This window comes from Rhamphochromis sp. 'chilingali' (assembly GCF_963969265.1).
Source record: "Rhamphochromis sp. 'chilingali' genome assembly, chromosome: 9".
Taxonomy (NCBI): domain Eukaryota; kingdom Metazoa; phylum Chordata; class Actinopteri; order Cichliformes; family Cichlidae; genus Rhamphochromis; species Rhamphochromis sp. 'chilingali'.
In genome coordinates, this window is record NC_137936.1 from 32,221,358 (window position 1) to 32,247,983 (window position 26,626).

General features: G+C 37.1%; 1 protein-coding gene across 4 annotated transcripts in view; it reads left to right on the top strand.

The window, feature by feature from the left end:
* LOC308402357 (metabotropic glutamate receptor 4-like) overlaps window positions 1-26,626 on the top strand; it is a 202,232-nt gene that overhangs the window by 102,018 nt on the left and 73,588 nt on the right. For all 4 annotated transcript variants that reach the window (XR_013972741.1, XR_013972742.1, XM_080891126.1 and 1 more), the window contains exon 3: window positions 19,828-20,044. Coding sequence is in view for 2 of the 4 variants with exons in the window: in XM_080891126.1 (XP_080747252.1) it covers window positions 19,828-20,044 (217 nt within the window). In the remaining 2 variants the exon portion in view is untranslated. The remainder of the gene's footprint in view (window positions 1-19,827; window positions 20,045-26,626) is intronic.

Below are 26,626 nucleotides of genomic sequence, written 5' to 3' on the forward strand. Positions count from 1 at the left end.
ACCATAATAAAAAACACCAATAGAAAGATAGGAGGGAATTAATACAAGAGGTCAATAGGTCACAGCAACCAAACAAACAAACAAACAAACCAGCAATTAAAAGGTGGAGAAGGCAAGTTTAAAAAGATATGTTTTAAGCTGTGATTTAAAAGAATGAATAGAATCAGATGCCCGGATGCCAATCGGGAGATTGTTCCAAAGCACAGGTGCAACAAGAGCAAACGATCGATCACCTCTAGTCTTAAGTCGAGATCTGGGCTGAGCCAGCAGTAACTGTGACGATGACCTTAAAGCCCTGGCAGGAGCATAAGGGTTTAAAAGGTCCTTAAGGTAGCTGGGTGCAGTGTTGTTAGTAATTTTAAAAGTAAACAACAAAATTTTAAATTGAATACGATATTTGACAGGCAACCAGTGCAGATCGGCAAGGACAGGAGTAATGTGGGCAAACTTGCTGGTTTTAGTTAGAATGCGAGCTGCAGCATTCTGAACTGTCTGTAATCTCTGTAAAAGGGAAGAGTGGAGACCACAATAAAGTGAATTACAAGTTTATTATAAGTGTTAATGCTAGCTGCAAACATCTACGTTCTTTCAGCCTGCTACAATGGCTAACAGAGCTGGGCACACTTCTGCTAGCTAATATAACTAATGTTAAAAATCAGAGTAAGAAAAACCAAAAATGTGGTTCTGGTGAAAGTTCCATTATTTAAGTTTCTCTGGCCTCAGCGCCACTGATTGACCAGGACATTGTCACATGGTAGTTAATATATTTTTCACTAGCACAAGTATAAACGCCAGCAACTACGTTGAAGACTTAAGTTACATTGTAGGATCTACAAAGATTGATGGAATTAGCAACGCCAGGTTTCTCCAACTGTGCAAACTTTGCTTACTGCTGAAGTTTAAAGTACGTCAGTCTTCATCAGTCCCCCGCTGGCCTGGGCCAAGGCAGTTGTGTGCCCAACCTTTTAGCAAGCAGTGCCTCTTCAGTATCCCTATAGAGCAAAAACAGGTCAGTTTTCCTGCCATTGTGTTTGTAATCATAATTTATTACAGTGACCACACAGAAGAAGAAAATAACTATTTTCCTGAGTACCTCCATACATGAGTTCAGTCACACCGCAAATCATGACAAAGAGACTCAATGACTGTTTATATGAGATTCATTTGAAGCTATTTATTTTCATTGTCAAGGTGAAAAGCACCTCTATTAGAGTCAGTGTGTGGTTAACACAGTCTGTGGTTCAGTGTTTGTGTATAAACTCCTATTTATTACCTTTATTCTCACATACAGAATAAAGGATTCTTTGTAAATATATATTTGATCAAGATTTAAATAAATCAAAGCTTTTGTGGTATCCCAAACTATAGAACAGCGGTCCCCAACCTTTTTTGCGCCACGGACCGGTTTATGCCCGACAATATTTTCACGGACCGGCCTTTAAGGAGTCGTTGATAAATACAACAAAATAAAAGTTGTACCGGTACTGAAAAATAGAAGATTTATTCATAACACACGTGAAAAGACCCAGGAAAACCGAGTTAATGATAAAAACGATAACAAAATAACGCTGAAAACCGATAAAAACCCTGAAAACCATACATTTCACACCTGAGCCTCTATTCTCGCGGCCCGGTACCAAACGACTCACGGACCGGTCCAAGGGTTAGGGTTAGGGTTAGGGTTAGGGTTGGGGACCGCTGCTATAGAAGACAATTCTATATATAGGAAAGCTGTTAACTGGGGCTTCTCTTCTCCATTTATGCAATATACCCTGGGTTTCAAAATGTGTGGGAATTCTAGGTATGTCAATAATGACCTGCGTTATTGTTACAATAATAATAAATATTGTGTATAATGACAAAAGGTGAAATAGATTTGCAACACTAAAAGGGTTAAATATCTCCTTTTTTCCACAGGTTTACTTCTTTGAGGGTCCAGGTATCATTTTACATAGGGAACCTTTTTGCACATGCAACAACATAATGAATTGCCCTTTGATAATGAATTGTCTCTAACATTTTTATTATCATTATCATTTTCTGGTCTTTTCTTTGCTTTTTGTATGGGGAGGGCAGTGGCTTCCACTGTGAGACACACACAGCAGGCGTAAAACTGAGAGCAGAGGAAAGAAACTACCATAAATGACAGCAACGGCATGATGAATGAAAAAAGTGCACATGGGGGAAATGGCTGCTCTTTTAGCTGTAAATGCTTCAGTGCATTAATCACAAGTCCTTTTAAGGACCATATTGGGAGGCAGGTGGGGTTGAGGTGACACAAACACACCCAACTGTCAGTTGAGAGATTGGATGTGCAAAGTTGTCTAGCACCACTTGCAGGTGTTTTTCACTCAGGCCTTGGTTATATTTAGGCACCAAAGTGGCTCAGCAAGGGAAAGGTTTGGTCTAAAATAGTTATTATTAAGCTTATACCTTAAACAATTGCACACATTCTAAAGATCACTTATCTAAAATTTAATAACACTATATGCGATAACAGCTTGTGCTACCAACAAGCCGGTGTTTAGTGTATCAACTAGTTATTAAATTTGCCCAGTTAGTGTTTGATTCTGTGAAGGTACTTGGAGCTATTTCACAAAATGACCTCATATAGCAGAGAGAGTAAATCAAAATAGAACAGGAACAGGCCCCATAATAAAAGCAAAGTGCTGAAAGACCCTAAAACAATGTCTACAGTCAAAGGGCAATAGTTTTATAACCCTCTTTGAGTTTGTTACAATAAAAATGTATACTACACATACGTTTAGTCCAGTGTTTAAATAAAGGTAGCCTATATGTCGGAGCAAGGAAAAAGTCCAGCCAAAGATGCTGACTGAAAATCCCAGATGGGGAAAAACAGCTCAGAGCTGCTTGGCTTTCCAATATTTCTAATGTTTCTTATCTTAATTTCACTTTCTAGAAATTTTTCTCAAAACTATTTGCAAAAAATGTGGTTTAATGAACCGTTTCTGATTTGTAAAGTGCAAATAAACAACACACTGTAGCCGGTGGTGAAAACACTATGTGCAATGTGATCGATTGCTGGTTTCTTGTAAACTTTGTGAAGTTTTTATTTGTTTATTCATGTAATCATATTTACCACAAGTGACTGTTTATTTGCATTGTTACTTCACTACAATAATTCAAATAACAAATAGTTTGATAGGCAGTTTAAGGTGTGTGGGTCAGGAAGTTGAGCGGGTCGTCCACTAATTGGAAGGTCAGTGGTTCGATCACTGGCTCTTCCTGTCAGCATGTCAAGGCATCCTCTAGCGAGATACTGAACCACAAATTGCAATGAGAATACAAATAATAAAGTGCTGTGTCAATGGGTGAATGAGACTTGCAGTAGAAAGCACTTTGAGTGCTCAGAGTAGAAAAGTGCTATGACTCGCCAAACCATTTACATCTTCGAGTTTAACATTTACAGAACTTAAAAAAAGACAAATCATTCAAGAAATCTAGAAATGTTGAAATTTTAGAAAGCATAAAAAAGTTTTACAAAATTAGACTTGAGCGTACTTTTTTACATGCTGCATCATGAAATGGTAACATAGATCCAAAGAAAGGCATCAAGTTGTCTTTTTCTAATAATTCCTGTTTTGGGTTTTATTAAATTTGACCTTCCTTGTCATCATTTGATGCACCATAGGTACTCATTTATGAACTTAGATTAAAGACACAGTCTGAAAACTTTGAATGTCCCACAAAACAGGAGGGCAGACTAATGAATCATGAGAAGTCGTGCATATCTAATCACTTTAGCAGAGGACCATAATGGCTTATTGACCAATAGTGAAGTAAGACTGATGTTGCTTTGAAATATTTATAATTGCAAACTCTCCATGTCATCTTCACCACCATGTTTAATTTCAAAAAATATGTGTGAAAGAGATTGAAAAATCTTTAATTGGACCACGACACGCTGTTCCTATACAGCACACGCTCTGCATAAATATGTCGTGTGCATTTGAAGTTTACTGGGAATATGCAGCAGAGGTGCTTTGAACACAATATTTTGACTTTTTGCCCTTTTTAATGTTTGAGGCAAAGGAAGACTGTGACATTTTATGTTTGTTGAGGAACACAGCATGTCAACATTAAAGAACAAGAAATCGCACAGAATTTTAAAATAAACAAATATAGCCGTTCTCTTTTATTTTTTATATATATATATATGTGTCTGTTGTGTGGGTAGCTTCATGTTGAAAACAAGAACAAAAATGTTCAGATATAAGCCATCAAGAATAAATACCCCCCCCCCCAAAAGAGCAGACAGAAGCTCAGCATATAACCTGCCAGTTCTGATCAGTCTATTCAAGATCGTGTGTGTAAAGTCACGGACTGAAGGATGACATACAAGTAAAAGCCCTTTTTTAAGGGTCAGCGAATGTGACACTGTGTACTGCTTTGCGGTCTTCACGGTTTAAGGAAAATAATTCAGGGCCAAGGTAAACGGCTTGCCTCTTCTTTGCCACTCCATCCTCTGCAGTGCAATAACTTTGATGGTTGGATATTGATGATATCTTGGGGTCTTTATGAGGACATTCTGTATCTTTGTTATTAAGTGGCTTTTTATTGGATTGTGAGGCTTTATCTTGGGGCATTTTAAAGCACACAGCAGAGAAAGAGACCTGACCGCGGGATGCTTTCCATCATTTTCCCTTTATTTTAAAAAATGATGAATCACTTCTGTCAATTGTTGTGATGTATCAGTCATTTTTATATGAGTCTGGAGTGTCATCACACTACATGATATACCATTTTGCTGGAAGCCAGTTGGTAATTCGAAGCCAAAAAAATATAGTGGAAAAAAAAAACAAAAAACCTCTGTCTTGATTTATCTTCAAAGGTGTGGCACCACCATTCATCATTAAGGGGCTTAGTTTCGTCTTTCATCTAGCCAAATCCATCCCTAAAACTTTACTCATTAGCTGCCAAGTTGATGAGGTGGCGGAAGACATATATGTGTGTTTCTACCACCATATGGTAGATGCATTCAAATGTTTCAGTGGACGTGTGAACCTCTGTAAGCACCATGTGGCTTCTTTTGTGTTTGTGGCTTTTTGTCATCATGCTAGAGCCACATTGATGTTTTGTTGGTTGCTTAAGTGTTTGTGATACATGATCAGCTGTGCAAAAAGGAGATTCTTTGGAAGGAAATTAATCTTTGGAACTTGTGCTTTGGAACAAGACACAGGGATGTGCTTGAGTTTATTTTGATTTGCAGCAGAAATATTGGAGCCTGATGGAACTTATTCAAGACTGTTTTCAGTTCTTTTTTTTTTTTTTTGCTCTGCCATATAAAATCAAGTAGTGGTCCCTGTGAAGAGGAGCACTTGAGTGAAGAAACCGTCCACTCTGCAATGTCACCTTTTAATTCCTAGCAATCGTTTACCTCCTTCTCACTTTTATAAAGCTTTTCTACTGCAGAAGTTTTGACACGTAATTCCAGGAAAAGCAAATTTGTATTTAATATTAATGATGTTTGATGTTTCAGATTTAGTTTGGCTAATTTCAGTGCACACACTGACTTGCAGTAATGGCTTTCTCTGACACCTAAATGGACCAGAGTGTTGTTAATGTTTCTCATTCCATCTCTGCTCTCACTTTTAGAACTTTTTTTTAAACTAAAAACGCACTACTAATGTTGAATTAGTACTAAATTCGAACCATGCATCTTAGATTATATGGTCTGAATCATCACTTAAAATAAAAAAGGGAAAAAGAAAAACGTAATCATTTTAGTTTTTATTAGTTGGTTCAACACTTTAACATTTTTTGAGTTGTTACTCATTGTCTTTGTGGTTTACATACTTACAAGTGCAGACACCAAAATTCAATATGTCAAACTTTTAACCTCATGACACTACTGACCTTTCCTCCTCTTGTATTCTTTTTTTTCTTTTGAATTTTCACTCTGAGGCAGTAAAACTAAATCGAAACCACCTGGACCTCGTGAAATAACCCGCTAAATTATTTAAGACTGAATATCATGGTCGGTTTTGATATTAGTCTATTTTACACAAATCTGCAACCTTTTATTCACCCAAAGTTGTTTAGATTTCTCTAACTCCATCTTTTCTTACAGCCCACTCAGTCCTCCAGAAAGCTGTTTTAAAAGCTAAAAGATAAAGATAAAATGTTTATTATTCATGACCACCTACTCCTAATTCTACCTAATGAATTTTTAAAATTTCCTTACTCTGCCTATATAGTGTCAGTAATGGCTGCCGCTAGAGATGTGAGAGTTGGTACTGTGGCTTGTGATCATGATTCCTTAAGGGAAAGGACCTCCTGTTATACAAGTGAGCCTTTAATAGGATGTTTCAAAGTGATATTATTGCATAACTTACCTGATAAAGTGAAAGTATATTTTTTGCCATAGCATGCTTCCGATCCTTCATCTTAATCAGCTACAATGCAAACTAAAACTGCAAAAAATATGTATACACGGGGCAGGTGGTGGGATTACTCTGGCTACCTGTGACATAACAAGAGGTTTAAAAACGGTTTGCTATAGAATCACAAAGTCACAGTGGGAGGCCCTGAGCACGAGGATGGCAGGAACAACTGTACATTTAATCCATCCACCATTAATGTCATCCTATAATACCACAGAACAAGACCAGCAAAACTGATGTCAAGAAATGTAACAGTTATCTATCTAACACTGATGTAAACCAGTTTAAAAGATGGAAGGAAATACTAACTTTGTACTTTTAACATGTATTTTTTTTTTTTATTGCAGCACTCAATAATAAACTGGTAGTGGAACCCTAAATCGGCACTCGATAATCAAAACTTTGAGAACCCCAGCTCTCGCTTAAATTGAAGAGTGAGAATTTTGTAGTTTCACAGCACAAACCCTCCCACCCCTTAATCTGTTCCAAAACAAATGTTTCTTTAGTTTCCAGAATTGCAACATTTGCTCAGGAGATTGAAAAAAGTTTAAATTTTGGTGGATGCACTTGGAGGTATGTGGTTTCTATTTTTGTACAAAAAGTGTTCTTGGGTTTAGTTTTAGGGATGCATCGAATGTGACTTACTGCAAAAAGTGACCCCTTTTATCTGGATGATGGTCCCAAAATATCTACATATTCAGTTCACATTAATGTAAAACAGCAAATCCCGAGAATAAAGAAAAAAAATAGAAGAACAAAGTGTTTGGAAAAAATTTGATGCCTGGTGATAAATTTAACACACAATATTGCAGAAGGAACCACACTGCATTTAAGTGCATTTTTATAACCAGCGTTTGTGGCTCTTGTTAAAACTAATGCAGTCTGATGCATAAGCCCTGCAAGTAAATCCTTCCTTTATTACTATACATTTAAATACTTATTGTTTGAGTGCTGCTTGTATTGGTGGATGTGGTGGTACTGAGTTGTTTTGGATTATGCCAGAACTTTCTTGTTTTTATATCATTTATATTGTATTGATGTAAATGGGGTGGACGAGAGAGAGTTGTACATAGAAGTAAAACAAATTACACAATAGGTTTATTTATTTACTTTACAAAATTTAATTAATTCATTATGGAAATATATCTGTGATAGAAACAAAAACAAAAGCAGTTCTCCCTTGTGTTAGCTACTCATTAGCTTTCTGTGACTGGACCTAAATTAAAAATGTTGTTTTTTGTTTTTCAACATGAATTTCACACTTTCATGTCCGTGAACACAACTTTTAATCAGGCTATATCAGTCCATATATACATTTCACAGATTTTCACACATCATTTGTATGATTTGTAAGATCATAATTCAATACAAAAGTGTTGCTTGATTAGGTTTAGGCATTAAACACAACTAGGTTGGAGCTGGGCAAAAACCCCCGCTTGTTTATGTTTATAAAAATGTCTTAATTTGTGTTAAAATACAACATTGCTGCTCCTGGTTCCCATAGTAACACTTCCCTGCTTTCTCTACAAAGATACAAAAAGTACATGCTTCTGATATGAAATATATTTCCTATTGAAATACATTACATACAAATTTGTGTTCACTGACACAAAATTGTAAGACAGCGGTCCCCAACCTTTTTTGCGCCACGGACCGGTTTATGCCCGACAATATTTTCACGGACTGGCCTTTAAGGTGTCGCGGATAAATACAACAAAATAAAACTAGTACCGGTACCGAAAAAAAGAAAATTTATTCATAACACACGTGAAAAGACCAAGGAAAACCGAGTAAACGATAAAAACGATAACAAAATAACGCTGAAAACCGATAAAAACCCAGAAAACCATACATTTCACACCTGAGCCTCAACTCTCACGGCCCGGTACCAAACGACTCACGGACCGGTACCGGTCCGAGGCCCGGGGGTTGGGAACCGCTGTTGTAAGAATTTGTTTTCATGAATATGAAAAAAAAGATTAATTTTGTGAGTGCTGCCTATTTGGTGGTGAAGCACAAAGAAAGCTGAGAGCCACTGATGACACCAACTTCTAGCCTAACAAAAAGTCTGCCTTTGTAAGTTTAAGATGTTCTTTCCTTAAAATTAAATCAATAAAAAATGAAAGCACTACTCTGTAATCTTGTAGTTTTGACTCATTTTTCCATATGAGAATGTTTGCTTTTGCAAGGAAACACTCTTAGTGGCAGGTGATTTAACTAAACCCAATGGGTCGAACAGGTGGCTATCCCAGTTGGCAGGGTTGGAGGAAATCTTTGCCTTTTCACACATCATTATTGTGTGTGTGTGTGTGTGTGTGTGTGTGTGTGTGTCTGTAATGCAGTGCAGTCAACACTCGATAGCCTCCTCAGTGGTTTGAATGACACGCTTCCCTAGGAACGGTGGGGGGCAGAACCATATCAGTCAGTGATGGATGGTGGGAGGGTGTTTTCAATGATGGATCTGTAGGTCTATACCAGGAGTGACTGTGACATACTGAGCTGCCAAAATGCTTTGGTGTAAAGCATCCTCTGTGGTCAGATTTGAGATATCCTCATCCTCTCCACTCAGTGTTCACATCACTGATTACAGGTAGAGATCATGTCAAGTCCTTCTTGTCCTGGATTGAGAGTCTTGTTGTTTTTGGCTCACTAAAACAGCAGTCAGTCCTCTTATGTGTCATCGAAAGACCCGGTTGTGTTTTCTACAAGCTTCAGCAGCTTGAATAAAGGGTCACTCGAGGTGCCGTCTTTGGAGCACACAGAAAGCAGAGCAGAGAGATAGAGACCCAGATAGCAGAGAGTCGATTCCTCACACACTGTGTCATAAGGTCTTTAACAGATGAGGGGGTGCTATGTTTAGCACAGATGACAAGTGCTCTAAAGAAACTTGGAGCATCGTGATAGAGTTTGCACTTTCAGCACGCACTACCTCACTTTGCAATTTGATTCTTCATGTTAACATTAACTGTAAGGGCTTTTTTTTGGTAGGTGTCACAATGTGATTGAATGTGTTATGTTTTTACTTTGAATTTATCTTGATAAAAGAGACATTTCACTGCATTGGATCATGCATGCAAACTAAGATGAAAAGAGTACTGAATGTCATACTCAAATAGAAGACCTGATGATCAGAAAATTAAAGACTTATACTAATCAATTTAAGATCTTTCTGTTAATCATGTCTTGCTTTGTAGACATCACTATCTGCTTGCTTCCACCATTTGTGTCAAAATGGTGACCCGCTCAAGTTAAATGAGTTGGCAGCTTGACCCTTAGGGAATAGTTCAGAGTGCACACCCCTTGTCAGGCTTGTGCCCAAACATGCTCCTGACATGATGCACCACCCTTGTGCTTGGACATTGTGGACTGAAAACTGCTGTTTGGTCTCTGAGTTGTAAGCATAACATCCAGCTCTTATTATCAGCAATGATCTTTAAGAGACGTGAAAGTTGGGGCAATTTTACACAGAATTTGTTGCTCACTGTACATATTTTTAGGTATATCATGAAAATGCAGATGCGGTTGTGAAGTAGCCTGTGGAAAATTATAAAGATAGCAGGACAGCTGGAAGCAGTACAGAAGAGCACAGGAACACAAGAAGGAGAGAGAGGTCAGATTCTAATTATTCATGACTGGGAGGAATCAGACATTTTTCTTGATGATGGACATTTCTGCATTTAAAATGTTGTGTACCAAACAATACAAATTCATTAACATAATATATCATTATTTTAGGTTTTCAAATCAAACTGAAAAGTTGCTTTTACCAGTGTAAATCTGGAGTAGGATTAAAATGCAGTAACCATGAAAGAAACAAGTACGGCGTCCTGAATGTATTAGAGAATATTAGTCTGTCTTTTTTTGCATTTTCTTAAATTTTGAATCACATTTAAAAATCCATTAAAAACCAGTTTCTCTCTATTTAATCTTCTAAAATATGTATATTTATAAAAGGTTCTCTAAGATTTGTACAGTGCAAAGGCTTGTTTTCACCTTAATGATTTTTAAAACAAATCTTGTTTTGTTGTGTATACCTGCCCCAAAATGCCTCTGAAAATTGAAAATAATATAAAAGGAAGGAGAGCCATCTGCCAGAAAGCCCTAAAGGCAAACTTCTCAGACTAGCAAAGCAAAGTACATGCATTCAGCTGCTTTAAACCATACAGTATGTACGGGCAATATTTTAAGCTGGAGTACATATGCTGGCTGTAGCACTGATACATTATCACCGACTGCCATAAACAGAAACAACATCCACTTACGTTCTGAAACAATAAACAGTATTAAATGTTTCTGCACTGTGACAACTTGATTTAGTCGCCATTATTGTTGGGGTTAATTGACTTCCTCCTTCATACACTGGGAAAAAAAATGAACAGCTCATTATGAGGTTCTGCCACAGGTTTAAATAACATTTAAAAGTTCTCCAAGTTCAGTTTTTCTTACATCACAAAGCAGATTTTCTTTTAGGAACTTTTCAAAAAAAAAAAAAAAAAACTAACAAACTGGAATTCATCCAAGAAACTGTTATCATATATGAAACCATAAGTAAATAAAAAATAACCTTTAGCTTTTCTTTTACAGACAAATGTGCCTTTTTTTTCAAAATGTCTTTGACATTTTGTTTATTATAAATAAACAAAATATCCCACTCAGTGAGGTCATTTGTCTCATCAATTGCAGACAAAATCGAAGTGATCTTGTTGAGCTAATCTGAGCATTCAAAGCAGAAATATGGTGGAAAAATCAATAACTGGCAAATCTTTCAACCGTGCATACACCAAACACCCACATACCCCAAGTGTGCAAACTAGCATTTTTCAACTATTTGGCATTCTCATGTGTGGTAGTCAAATTCACCTTTTGCATTTTAACATCCATGGTTTTGATTTTAGAGTTCTTTCCTTTTGCAGCCTTGCCTCTCATAAGATAAACTCACATCCATTTGTCAAGTTTGTCTGACTTTTAGTTCTTAGACCAAGTGGGTCAAAAGTCGTATCCCTATACTTTCAGATTGAATAATGCTGTATATGTTTGAGCATTGCATTTTCAGTTCTACATTAAAATCATGTGTGCAGCAAAACCAAACCTCTTTCACAGCTAGGAGCCCTTGCAATTTTTATGGAAATTTGGTAAGACTGTTTTACATATTTCATTACGGTGTTTAAAATTATAACTGTTTCACTGTGTAAACAGTTACTCAGTCATTAAGCATCCATTTTCACTGCTTCTACCAACTGTATACCATTCCCGCAAAAGGAAAGATACAAAAAAATTGAAACTGGCTGCCGTTATCACAAATCATCAAACTTTGTCAGCTAATACTAAACATGAAAGTGTAACATTTGGTTTATATAATCAAACTTGCTGGACAGCATTTCATAAATGAAACCAGTTTTACTGTATTTTTGGCATCTTTGGAACATAGTATTTTTTTCCCCAGTTCAACTGAATTTTGTTGATTTCATTTAGTGCCATTTCACAGTAATAGTCATGTCTTTCTAGTGCTTTATGTTAGTAAAGATCACGCAGCATTAGAGAATCTCACTTCATCCCCTGTGAGCAAGCCCTCGGCGATTATACCACAAGTAAGCCTGGCCTTTGAGAACAAAGTGCTCTATTGGGATAATATGGTCTTCTTAAGCATATAATGGGGCCTGCTAATTCAGAATTTTGTATATGAAATAAAGGATTTAGAATTAATTTCTGGATTTAACATGGAACCAGTGATATGGGGAGATATGATCTCTTACTCGTCCCCGTTAATGCTGAAGTGAACTAAACTGAAGGCTTTTCTGAGACAGTGGGCTAATAACTAACAAGAATAGTCTTGCCTACAAGAAAAAAAAATGCATGAACTAATTTTTTTCTTTTAGGCAAGACTTCTTTTGATGTTTGAGGACAAACATCTTGAAACTACTGCCTCACCTGAAACAGTCACATCACCAACAGGTTCGTCTCAGTTCACAAATTCTTTTTGAGAAGTCGCCATAACTTGACTAAAGATGAGGTAGGCAGCAGAGAGACTTGGGCTCCCCAGAGTGATCTGCATGATTGAAGCATGGTGATGTCAGTCCCTGTGGAAGACAAAGCAGGATGAGCTCGGTGTTATTGGCTTTGGCTTCTCTCAATTCAGTCGAATGTCAAAATATTAAAGGTCAAATCTGAGAGATGGAAATATTATGAAAAGGTCTAAAGCATGCTCTGAGTTTTTATCACCAGTCTCTTGGGACTGAACATTTGACAGTACGGTGACACTGCACGGCTGAAATTAAGTAGCATTATTTGGAGTCACAGTTTACCATTTTGGCTCAATTAAACCCATTATAGCTAGACAGTGTATCAGAATAAGCAAGTCTAAGAAAAATAATGGCGATAATGAAATAATTCCCACTAATATACTGTCCCTTTATATACTAATGCATCAGTCTGAATCATAGCCAAATATCCCTGTTGTATCCAGTGCTACGTTGTTGTTCATTCCCTCAGCGGTGAGAATATGTTTTGTTATTTCATTATACAGGAATTGGTTTTCTATTCAGAAGGCTCAACTATTTGCTGCTCCACTTACCCTGACAGTAACAAAGTGAAACTTTAATCTCCCCTCAGTGTCAACAGCAGCTGATAGCAATTACGGAGAAAGCCTGGATACTGAAGTGGTGCGTTTGACTCAAAGAGTTGACCCACATCTCTCACTGAAAATTTAACTGAGTCCTCTTTATGTTTGCAGCCGCTGTCCAAGCCCAAATTTCTTTTCTGGCCCTAAATTGAATTAAGGAGCTACGCCACTGAAACAGTAACACAATTGTCTGGATCTGTGCAGATTTCAGCATGCAAATCAAAACATTATAGATATTGTTTTTCTTCACATCCTAGTCCCATACTAAGTGGCCATTTTATAGTTAAACAATGCAAATTAGATGTTGTAATTTTGTGTAAATTTAATCTGCATGAAGCTGGAGGAGAAAACTGCAGGCATTATCTCTGCCTGAATGTAGTGAGCACACTGCTGTTTTACCTACTGACACTTAAGTATAATGCAGCCTTTGCTGTGCTGCAGTCAACACACAAAGCTCCTGCTGTGTAAGAGTGAGGAGCTGTTGCACTGCAAGCTTTGCTTTCTCTGACAAAGAGCGAAACAATGGTGGAGCCCACTGTTCGTCGAGTACAAAAGCAGACTTCGAAGTGTTCAGTCTTTTCAAGCGTGCAATTATTATGTCTGTTTAAGTTTACGTTAATACTAGAACTGTTCAATCTTCATTATGTTGCTTAACACAAGTTAAAATTGAGCATGCTTTTTGTAAATGTGCTGAAAAATATCAGCTAATCAGATGAGGAATTTAACGTTGTTTCACTTTGCAACAATCCTGCTATGGAGAGCTGTATGTCTGTCATGAGGAACCAAAAGACAAAGTACACAATATGTCCTTACAAATGTCACTTAGCCAATATAGAGTAAATGCTTTAAGAGCAAAAAAATGTTTTTTAATTACTCAATTCCTTCCACCTGATCTATTGATCTAAATAGTGTCACATTGTCACTGATACTTGTTCTGTTCTGTGCTGCCTTTCCTGGAGCACTTCCCTACCTCCAGCTTTCCACATAGGCACATGTGAGGCATATATTCAAAATCCCTGAAGAGAGAGTTACTACCAAATTTAAATTAGTACATATAGAAAAAAACAATCTTCTGTTGACTGTAGTAGTCTAGACTAAAAAGATTTGGCTTGTAGCTAAATATTTATAGGCAGTGATACACTGCAAAATGCATAGTGTGTATCCCCGAGGCCTCAAACATTAGACATTTGGAGAGCATTTTTCTTTTCATTTTCCAGTTTTTACATTTAAAATCTTCATTAAAAAAAATATACCTATGTTTACCAGCTAGCTTTTCCTCTGCCTTTAGTTACACATTACTGCACATCTTAATGCCCTACCACTGCTGGTAAAGCTGTTCTGTGGAAGAATCTAAAATCATTGTCAGGACTGTGTATCACATCACCTCTGTGTGTGCACTTGTGTGCTATTATGTGTAGGAACAAGATAAACTAAACTCAAACAGAAGTCAAATTGAAGTACTCCATAATGGTACCACAGCAGAAAACTCCAGTGTATCTGGAACTGATGATCAAAATGTTGCTATTTCAATTACAGATTTTTTTGTTGTTTTATAAATGATATGTAATATGAAAAATACTTATTTTCTACTAGATTAATTATGCTATTGACTTTGTAGTCTATTATATGTCTGCACTCATACCATAGATCACAAAAATTGAGCTCATGCAATGTTGAAAGTCAGCATTCTTCAGATAGAAAATTAGAATGCCAAGTAGTACAGCTAAACTATCTCTTTCCATCTATTTTTTCCATATGCAGCGTGATTGAAACAGATGCTCTGCATTTGGGCCACACTGCGGGTTGCAAGGATCTGTCAGGTGTCTGAATTACAGATGCAAATATAGTCAGCTACTTTGCATGCCAGCATCATTTGCTCAGAAAAATACTGCACCTACACCTCGGGTCCCAATATTATCATCATTAAGTTGCTCCTCATCTCAACAGGATGCTCAACAACGAAAACAGTTGAGATAAATATGGCACCACACAGTCACTAAAAGGTCTTAAATGATGCTGGAAAACATAAAGGGAGGAAACACCAATTTTCTCTGCCAGATTATAATTTTAGCGTAGCACTTAGGATCTGAGGTAATGTTAGGATGTTTGAAAATGTTGCTATCCAGAGTCTTGACCTAAATAGGCAAGAGTCTAAATTCTAAATCAAGTAACTTATAGATGCCTATCTGCAGGTGTAGTCCAACTAAATATCTAAGCCTAAAATTGTTATTTACATACATATATATAATATGTCATGTGTTTTTTGTTTTGCAATGAATTCTAGAGGACTGACATTCAACTCAATAGTAAGTGCAGTTTCTGCAGGCAGACTTTCTTTTTATAGTCAGATTACCATGTGTCGCTGGGATGTGAATCACACTGAAATCATTAAGTTCTATCACATTCACAGCTAGCTTTCCCACTGCTTTCACAAACTCAGGTGCTTAATGCTAAGAGCGCAAGTTCAGGTAAAAAAAAAAAAAAAATCCTGGTCAAGATGAAAACCTTTACACATCTTTGTTAGCGACAAGCAACAAGCCAGTAAAACAGAAACTGACAGATTGTCAGAGTGACATGGTGTGACAGAAATCTGCTATTTCTGGTCTCTGAATATACCAGTTAATAGTCACAACAATTAAACAGCTTTGCACTCTGCAGAGTTCTCGGGAGAGAACACGTTGGGTGTCAAAGCTGAGAAAGTCACATGCCAAGCAAGCAAGTATGCTTATTCACTTGTGATTTATTTCCTCCTTCAAATAACAATGCACCTAAAATGCACCTTTGTTCATTTCAGATGCAAGGTAAATAATGAGATTCTTTAGATCTTAATCCATTCATCGTGATGTGCATACTTATGAGCTTTCCCATATTCAGCAGGCCACCCAGGATGTATTTTGTCGATATAATTTGAACAAACCCTTGATGTTTTTGATGTAGTGCAGGTTCATGTTACTGGTTCAGAGGGTTTCTATTTTTTCTCCATCTGTCTGTCCATCTACTTGTCTATCTGGGAGATGTTATATGAGTTGGAGCAAGAAAAGGAAATATGAAATTAATTGGTTTGTTATTTCAATAACAAATAAACAACATAACTACCCCTACACAGATGAGGGTTAATTTTACTGAACTGTTTTCTTATTTAAAAGGAAAAGTAACTGCAGTATAATAGTAATAATAATAATAATAATAATAATAATAATGACTGTTTCCAAGGAGACTTTTGTGTCGTTTTTTATCCCCACATAAGTTTGATCAGTAATATATTATGGTTGACAAAGTAAGCTTTCAAAGATTCCAGTCTATGAATACACTCTGCTCCATTATAACATATTCCATTATTTCATGTTTTCCCTCACAAGTGCTTGCTCAGGAAATCATTTTAAAGTACTGGTACAAAAGCGAAGTACCTCGTTGAGTCTGGCCTCTAACCTATCCTCAAGAATAGATTTCAAACCAAGCTAAGGTATCTTAGACATGCATGGATAAGGCTGCTGTAGATGGGACTGAAAAGACCACAAACAAACGCCATGTACCAACATGTATTTTTGGCCTGCTGTGTTTCTTTTGATAGCTTAAAAGAAACCAACCCTCTTCACCTCAGATTTGGCCTCAGATGAGCGTCACATATTCAGAGTTTTTGTGTTTTTTGTTTTTTTTTATTTCGCAATACAAAAATGTACACATGCCATCGCTTTAGGAAGTATTCAGTATTGTTTTAACAATTTTAAGTCTATAATATTGGATTTTTCCCCTTCTCTGTCAGTTCAGACTTAAGAACCCATGATAAAAGTAACCAGCGTTGCAGCAGTTACAGCTTACACTAGCAGTCTGCTTGGGTAAGTCTCTACAGGCTTTGCAAACCTGGATTTGGACAGTTTATCCCATTCCTCCTGGCAGAGCCTGTGAAAGCTTCAGAGAACTGCTGTCTTCAGGTCTCCCTACAGATGTTCTGTGAAGTTAAAGTTTATACTTTGGCTGGGCCATTCACAAATTGTCATGACTTCCCCTAAAGCCACTGCACAGTTATCTTACCTTCTTTTTGTTTGCTGTTGCAATGTAGTTGGTTGCATTTTTATTCCCCCCACTTCTGACCAGTTTTTGTTTTTCTGCTGTTGAGAAGGATTCAAGAAGGTGATATTGCCTCTACCATGTTTCACCCATTATCCAACCTGAAATATGAAAACAAATAAATTAGGAAATAAAGGAAAATCTAAAATGAAACAATGCAACATAAGCTTGTTGTCATAGTAGTATAATTAAAGCAGAAAAGAGAACAAAAACACCAAAGCTAATTGTTATAGAGGTCACGATGTGTTCTGATTATGATGTGATGCAGGTAAGCAGGTTGATAAACTGCTTCAATTTTTAGCTCCCAAAGGATTTATCTTTAGTTTAGTTCAGCGTGTGAAGTTTTTACAAAATTTTGACTAAACTTAATAGAGGACCTGCTCAGGAGATAGAACAAGTCATCTACTAATTGGAAGTTTAACAGGTTGATTCCTGGCTGAGTTTTGCATGATCACATTTCAAGGCAAGGGGTGCATGGTACATACTATCCCAATAACTAAGGCATTTTCAAACATAAATCATAATGCATACTTACTAGTTTCACCTTCCAGATTCTTCTTACTAACTACCCATGAACATGCCGTACCTATGTTTTTTTTTTGTTTGTTTGTTTTTTGTTTGTCGAATATGTATTTGTATTTACAATGCCAAGGTTGATCTGCAGCCACTGGTGAGTGGAGACAAGTTCTTCATTTTTATTGATATACTGTAATGTAAAGAAGGGCGTTAGGCCACTCTGGTGTTCATCATGTTGGGAGGACATTGCCTTTAAGTCAGATGTTTTCATTTCAAGGGTTATCTGTGTGTGCGTGCGCCTACAGGTCTGTCAGTGATAATGAAATGCTGCATGTGGCAAAGAAGTATCTGGAGGGAAACAGTGCTGTTTTCATTAGGCTCATGTTTCACTGAGTGCACCTTCTCCTCATTTTGTTCAGAGACACAAAAACATGACGACAGATCCTCATCAAAAAGGCACACTGTGTATCATTACCAGGAAACACCTCTGCCGTCTGTCTGTTTTGTTCAGTGTGACCCATAGGGATGAAAAATTCCATTTACACAAACACAGTTTATCTATCACAACAACTGACATGGTGAAATCCCTGAAAACAGCCTCTTGTGTTGAGAAACACAACACCAGCTAAGAGTAAGTCTTATATAAAATTATGGTCACTCAAGAAAAGCTTCTTGCTTTAGCTCACCTATATGTTTTATTTTATTTTTTTGTGTGTGTGTATTGTTTTTCTTGGTGCACACATCAGTGAAATCGTTGATCGAGTTGGAGCAGAAAAATTTGCATCTTGCACATCTGCTTTGCTACTGGAAACTGATTTTCCCGGAGGAACCCACCCGAGGGATTAATAAAGTTTCATCTAATCTAATCTAATCTAATCTAATGCTTGTAAAACCTTATACACTGTACCCCATGTACAATACTTCAGTTATTTATTTTTATATCATTTTCTATCATGCTTAGCTGTAGAAGCTAGAGCCAAGCATGGACATTCTGTGGTACACAAATATACCAGCAAGTGACCCATGCTGAAATGTGTGACATACTCATGATCTCAATTTATATTCTGGCCAGCCTACGGTAGCATAAGGGACTAGTGATGCTGGGTATTATAAATGGATCAGCAGGGTGTTGTTTGATAACTGTCTAAAGAGAAATAACTTGAATAACTTGAATCTCAGCTCCAATTGGTAATGGAAAAAAATGGTGTATTGGTGCTTCAATTTCAATGACTACATGAAGACATTCACAAAATTGGGCTACTATCATAAGGATGCATGACAAACAAAATGATTTATGCCAGACTACTATATCTAGAAAGTTGCATCAACATATTGAGCCGCGATCGTGACTCAAGAGTTGGGCGTTCGTCTTGTAATCGGAAGGTTCGAGCCCCGGCTCCGACAGTCTCGGTCGTTGTGTTCTTGGGCAAGACACTTCACCCGTTGCCTACTGGTGGTGGTCAGAGGGCCCGGTGGCGCCAGTGTCTGGCAGCCTCGCCTCTGTCAGTGCGCCCCAGGGTGGCTGTGACTACACTGTAGCTTGCTATCACCAGTGTGTGAATGCGTGTGTGAATGGGTGGATGATTGTGTATAGTGTAAAGCGCTTTGGGGTTCTTAGGACCAAGTAAAGCGCTATACAAATACAGACCATTTACCATTTTTATTCAGAACATTGCTGTTACATTGAGACCAAGATCAAGTGGCTGATATGACTTGAGTTTTCACACATTTGTATCGATTCCTCGTTTTAAATGAGTGGCTGTGAAATGATTCCAATTAGCACTGAATGGTTCAGGCTACAATACATTCCTGTTCTTCTGAAGGTCTGTTTACTGTCCCTTAGTCAAAACTAAAAGTGGATAAGCAGTATTCAGTTTTTATGTACAATAAACTTGTCTATAAACTCTAGGGCAAGTGCCCTTTATTAAATTAAATTGTTTATTCTTTAAATATGTCACTTACTTTTATTGTGTTTTTTTTTTATTGTACTCTTTTTAAATCCTATCTGTGTCTGCTATTACTGTATAGCTTTGAGCTTCTTTTATATCTTGTCCTAATGCCTTTTATGTCTTATGTAAAGCACTTTGATCCCCTTGTAGTTGAAAAGCACACACAAGTAAGTGTGCATTGCTTTGCCTTGATACTGTTCACTTCAATCCCACAACTCCTTTTACTAGAAGCTCCTTCAAGCTTATTTTATTATTACTTCTTTTTGTGCAGATACCCCAGGTGAGCTATGCCTCCACAGCTCCAGAGCTAAGTGACAACACCCGCTATGACTTCTTCTCCCGAGTGGTGCCTCCTGATACCTACCAGGCCCAGGCCATGGTAGATATTGTGAAGTATATGCGCTGGAACTATGTTTCCACAGTGGCCTCAGAGGGGAACTATGGCGAGAGCGGTGTTGATGCTTTCATTCAGAAGTCTCGGGAGGATGGTGAGTACACTTGGCCTTGTACATCATTACTGCATAACTTGCACACCAATGTGGGAAGGTGTCACCTATTTGAGCTTGCTGCACTGATGAATGATATATCTCAGTGACACAGCTAGCAAAAGTCAGCCACTGAGGTCAAATGTTAGATTTCAACCCAGAACTTGCATATGCAGAGGTCTACTTGAATACCACAGAGTACATCTGTTTGTTGTTACCATGCATATAATTATGATATGAATGGCTTTGAAGCACCATTCAGTTTTACAAGAGTGATGCTATAGAGACAATATCAGTCATATGTAGAAGTTGCTAATTAACATCTAGAATATACACCTAACAATGCACCCATACACAATGCCAATCACAGTAATCTACACTAAAGTTTATTAAAGCCAAACAACTCTGTAAAATGTTTCATACCCACACAGATTTTCAATTCAATTCCATTTTATTTATATAGCACCAAATCACATCAACAGCTGCCTCAAGGTGCTTTACATTGTAAGTGAACTGTAGTACCTGGAATGACCAGTTGAGGCTGTCTTCAACAGCAGTTTATTCCTTATAAAGTCCAATGTAAAATGGCTTACCTTAAAAAGTATAGGTACAGCTTAATACAAAGAGCTTATTTCTCCATATGTGAGAACTTCACAGGGTGTCAGTTTCTTAGTCAAATGTTTTAGGTCTCAAGGTTAAGTTTCATTTATGTTGGCTGCCTTTTGGAACATTTTTAATGCAATTACTTAAATATGTGGCCATGTTAAGCCCATCCGGCCTATTTCGCAGTCCACCCTTTTGTCACTTTTGGCTTCTAACATACCAAAATGGAGAAGGCCATAAAGTTAAAGTAGAGGATTCAGAATTAAACAAACTACAAAGTGATGTTGAACTAAAGTCATGGCCAAATGTTTTTGGCATCAGCAAAAATTTTGGTTTTCATAGACTATATTTCTTTTTAAAAATATTTTTTCATTTCTTTGTTATATTAAAGAACAGTCATAAGCATTTCATACGTTTCACTGCCAAAACGTTAAGGCTATTTTGTTTTAGATAAATAGCATTATTATAATATGTTTAGTTATATTTTTTTTTTTATCTACAATAAAATGGATCAGACTTTAACTGTATTATCAACACAATTTTTTGGGGGATTGTTCAAGCTCAGTACATATCTCTCTAAACACACTAATCTATATAAATTATTCAGAAAAATCATAGATATTAGCTGCTACAATTTAGTTTGAGCTCTTAATTGAAACTGTGTGCTTTCACAATATTAAGTGAGCAAATCCCTGTGACTGTGGATTTGAAGTATTCTGCTAATTCATTGCTGCACTTGTTCTCCTACTTTGCCACTGTCATGAGCTGAATAAAGAAAATAACCTGAACGGGCAAATTATCTGACTCAGCTCCCATAGCAGCAGCCCAGGAGCCACATGCTTGGAGCTTCACCAGAACAGCTTTCCCTTAAGAGAGCCAGCAAATAAGACTGAGTACAATGTGGGTAAAAAGCAGATGATGAAAGGTAAATATGAATTCCAGGTGGGGTTTTGTGATCTCTGCTTTTGTATCCCTCTTCTCTGGCAAAAAGTGCCTCGAGCTGGGAATCAGTGGCCTTCAGTGTTTATTTCTGTGTAGTGTCTGAGATGAGAAGCTTCTCATCTCCCATATACTGACCCAGGATGTGACCCACCCTGAAGGGATGGTTGTAAGAGCTGTGGTAGGATACATGGACACGAAAAGCAGTCACTTGTTTTGTTTAAAAAAAAAGAAAGCGTTCCAAATCACATACTTTTTATTTTTACCTTCACTATGCCCTTTTAAACTATGTAATACTGCATGGAGGGTGTATACATTTGGGACTCACTACTTCATCGTAATGTTGAACTTTTGATGCACTTAGTTGCTTAGTTGTAAATGGCACAGAGGATTGTGGACAGGACAGGCAAAAAGTATGCTGGTGGAAGTAATAAAACAACCTGGTATTTTTGTCAAACAGCAATTGACATAAATATTTTTTTTCTGCCATACTAAATTTTAATATGTGTATTAGTTACACCTAATGTTGGAAAAATCCCCTTTTTTCACCTTGTATTTTACTGCTACATTCTAGCAGATGTTTTCTCTGCTGGCAATGAATGTGTTATATTAAATTACCAAAGACATCAAAGCAAAGAGCAGTACAATGAGGACATAGTAGGTTCTAATAACACCAGATAATTTGGAACATCTTACGTGGAGCTGATGCAGCCACCGGATGCTTTATTCTTCAATTTCAAAGGACCTATTTTATGAAACGCACATAGTTTCTGAAATGGAAACTTCCTAATGGTCATCTGGGGTCTACTTAATGGTCTCTTATTGCTTACTACTTTCGTATTTATGAATGTACGATTCTTTCCGAGTGCAGACTTTAGGAAACAAACAGGAGACAGAAAGACCAGTCAGTTCTGGGCAGTAGAAGCTCATCTCTGGCTGAAGACTGCCCTTCTCTGCAGAGACGTTGATTACTATGGAGCATGCCCCAATAGATGTCATTAATCAAGTTAATGAAACACAATGTCAATAAGAACCCTAACAAGATTTCCCTTGCAAACCAATGGCCTGTCTGACATCAACATAAAAAACCCTGCTAATGGAGTAACTGCTACCCCCATGTGATGAGGATTACAAGTGTTAGCCACAGAGTTGGGCTGAATAAGCCCATGTGGAGAATGTAAAATGAAGAAGAAGAAAAGGGGAGCACAAACAACTCTGCATTGCTCCTGGGTGGTTTATTTGTAGATCCAGGGAACAGACAATTTTAGAATGGGCTGATTGTTATGCCTAGTGAGCGAAAACAAAGTATGAACTCAACACATGGGGAAAATGCATAATTATGTTTTATTAACTGATTCTTACTGAAATGATCTTTCAGGTTAAAAGCAGTTCACATTTAAATATTAAGGTTGGTGGGGCTTTATATTTATGTCATAAATAACAAATCCCATGAAAATATTAAAACACCAACCGGGTGTTTGTGCACAACTTTGCAGGTCTGAGTTACAGTATTATTTAAAGATTAATACATGTAGCACTGTGGAAACATCTTGAGCTGCCTTTCCTTATATTTTGCTTTGGAGTAGCCAGACTTTCTTGCAATTTTCAAAGTGGTCTTGAAAAATAGTTCTCCAGGGTTTTCGAAGGTCTTTCAAAGTCCTTTGGATATTGGCAGCTTCTTCACTCATTTTCATCCTAGTCCTTGTGCTGGACCATGAATCATCCAAGCACATGTTATCTAGCCACCATTGTCACACAATACAGTCAGAACTTTTCATCATCAGCTTAACACACGGAAGACCAGAATCATTAAAAATTTGCCATCACATTGCTTAAAGAAATTACAAGGAAGCTTACCTAAGAGAGTTCAGGTTGTTTTATAGAATAAAGATGCTCATTTCAAATACTGATTTTCATGCTGATAAGAAATGTACAAACTAAGCAAAATATGAAGAGATATGGGGTGACTCAAGACTTTTGCACAGTACCATATGTGGTGCACTAGTACTGAATTTTGATAATAAGTTTGTGCATTAGCGCAAGCCTTAAGATGCATAGGGCTTGTGTTTATCGTAATGCAGTAATGCACCACTCAACGCAATAGTGTAACAACAATGGAGTTTTATGGCATAGGGGAATAAGCTAGATCACGCTTTCTTCTTACTGCTTTATAAATATTTGATGCACTCTTTGAAGAATATCATGAAAGCTGCAAGGTAAAGAAACTGGAAAGTATTGTAGACTGTGTAACAGGATAAGATAGAAGCACGGCTCCACCCAGAGCAACAGACAGACTTGTGAACATCTGCATTCTAAATGACCGCAGTCACCCAGGGAAGAGATCACAGCACACACAGCGATGTCCCTGTTTCTATCTGTATGGCCTTTTAATCTCTAGTTCACACCCGTGTGTGATGTGTCAGGCAGTTATGTCTTTATTTATTATTTGACATAACGCAAATGACCCCTGAGTGCCTCAGATATGTCCTCTTGCAATTTGTTTGAACAATTACTTGTCATTGCTTAATTAGGCAAAACGAAAGGCTAAATAATCATCACTCTTCTTCTCTAGCAGTTCACTCTCCATCTTTTCTCCCTCTCTGACAGGGACGTAATGGTTACATATTGCTCTTAATGCAAAGACACTATAAAAGCCAATTTCCTTAGCCAAGTGCTATTTGAACTTCGATCTTAAGTAATACCCTATAGAAATGTTAGCTGACCAAATGATTTCATGTGACATCATTCCCTTTCTGCTTCTTCTGTGGCAGCTTGTACTTTATAATGTCAATGCACATTAATACATATTTAAAACAAAGACAAAAATGGAGAAATACGTGACGCAGATTCAATCAAAAGTGCAGGGGGAAAAAAGCAACGGATTAGGGTGTGGGGGAGGTTATGGGGGAAAGTGGAGTTTATTTTAGCCTGAACTACCCGGGGGATGTGGCACAAATTGGCCACAAAAGAGGCTGTTGTGTGAATTTTTATAGATAAGGTTAGTATATGAATAATTACATGGACACCAAAAACAATAAAATGAGGTTACTGACTTAAAACTATGAGCATCAAATTTGTTTCTAGTTGGTAGTCTGTTTGGTTGTCAGAGAAAAACAGAATGACATTTAAGTGACATTCAATAGCTTTAGCATTGCACCCAGCAACAGGAGATAATCAGGTTGGTGTACAAGAAGGATACCCCCCCCCCCCCCCCCCCTCCCCCAAGAATATAAGATGAGTGGCAAAATTTTCCTAATGACTATGTACATGAAAAATTCTGGATAAAGCTAGACAAAAAATGGACATATAACTGATTTTAACTTTCAAAGAGAGTTGAATTTGTCTGTCTACTTATTTAAGTCCATCATTCCAAACTTATGAGAAGAAGACAGATTTCAATTACGCAACATAAGACAATAATTTAAATTAGACAGTTCAGGCAACTAATCTGGATTACAATTCTGCAGATAATCCAGACAGCTCCTTTTCATAAGAACATATCAATAGCACTTTTGTCAGGGGGATAAGATTTTCTCAGCTTCCACTGAGCACTTTCTAATGGCTTCATATTAGCTTCATTAGAATAGGCTTACACATTACATTACAGTAGTGTAACGATTCCATGACAGTTTCTGAAGCAACATGATATCTTGTGTTGCAATCTTAACTTAGTTTAAAGTGACAAAAATACATACTGTACATATACATGTACATGTATGTGTATGTATATGTATATGTATATACATGTTTGATATGTTGGTCACTGCTGTGCAATCATGCCGTGTTTCAATTTTTGAAGGCTCATATTTAAATAAAAAAATGTAAAAAGATTTTAAAATTTCAAATGTTACCAAAGTTGCTCAATTTAGTTCTTACTGTGCGAGAAAAATGCACTAACATTGCAAATATTGATTAGACACTTCCGAATTGCTTTAATGTTCCATCACATCCAAAAGGTGCTCTATTGGGTTGAGATCTAGAGACTTTGAAAGCCATTGAGTACAATGAACTCATTGTCATGTTCAAGAAACCAGTTTGAGATGATGTGAGCTTTGTGACATGGCATGTTACCTTCCTGGAAACATCCATCAAAAGATGGGTACATTGTGGTGTTAAAGGAACATGGTCATCAACTATATACAGGTTAGCCATCACATTTGAACAATGCTCAGTTACAGGCACAAAGGAGCCAAGAACATATTCCCCACAACCTGTGTTAAAAAGCAATTGAACAGATGTGCCTAATTACGAAGTAGGAAACATTTCCATCAATTTTTGGCGTTCACAAAAACCAGTAATGTTGTCCAATAGTTTTATTAAAAGATGCCTCCAAAGCCAGTTTCCTTACTTTCCCTGGTGCTCTTTACCCTGGTCAACGCATGAACCAAATTAAGCAAAAAATCATAAAAAAAAAAAAAGATCATCAAAAAATTGTAACATAAGTTTTTGTAACATAAAAATGATATCAAGTAATTAAAATCTTAAATCTTATTTACCTACAACATAATCGTTTTAGCTTTAATCAGGGTGGAATTATTTTTTTACACAGCTATATTTATTTGCTGATGTAGTGGTTTGCATTAGCATTTAACTGAACAATGTCAAACCCAGAGAGGATTTCTAAAATGTACTAATTGCTCAGTCCATTTAGAAAAACAAGAGGTGAGTATTGGCAACAACATTGATAAAAACATTACTAAATGTAAAAATAATAAACATATTTGAATTCCCACTTTGATCAAAAACTGCATTAAGAAGCTCATTAAGATAGTGATGTTGTATGCAGTTGCCCTGAATCGATCCTATGGATGTTACTATGGAGATTTTTTTCCTTAGGTTAGGTTACAGAGGTCACTCAGAGTTCACTTAATAGAGGAGCTTCACTTGAAGGAATGTAATGACTGAGCATCTCTCTAGACACACTAAGGGCACAGAGCTCCTCTTTTCAAAGATTAGGTAAAAATCATGTCCGACATTAATATTCCGTCTGTCTCTTATAAGACCTGTGACATTTGTAGTGTCTTATTCAGAGAGTAAAGTATG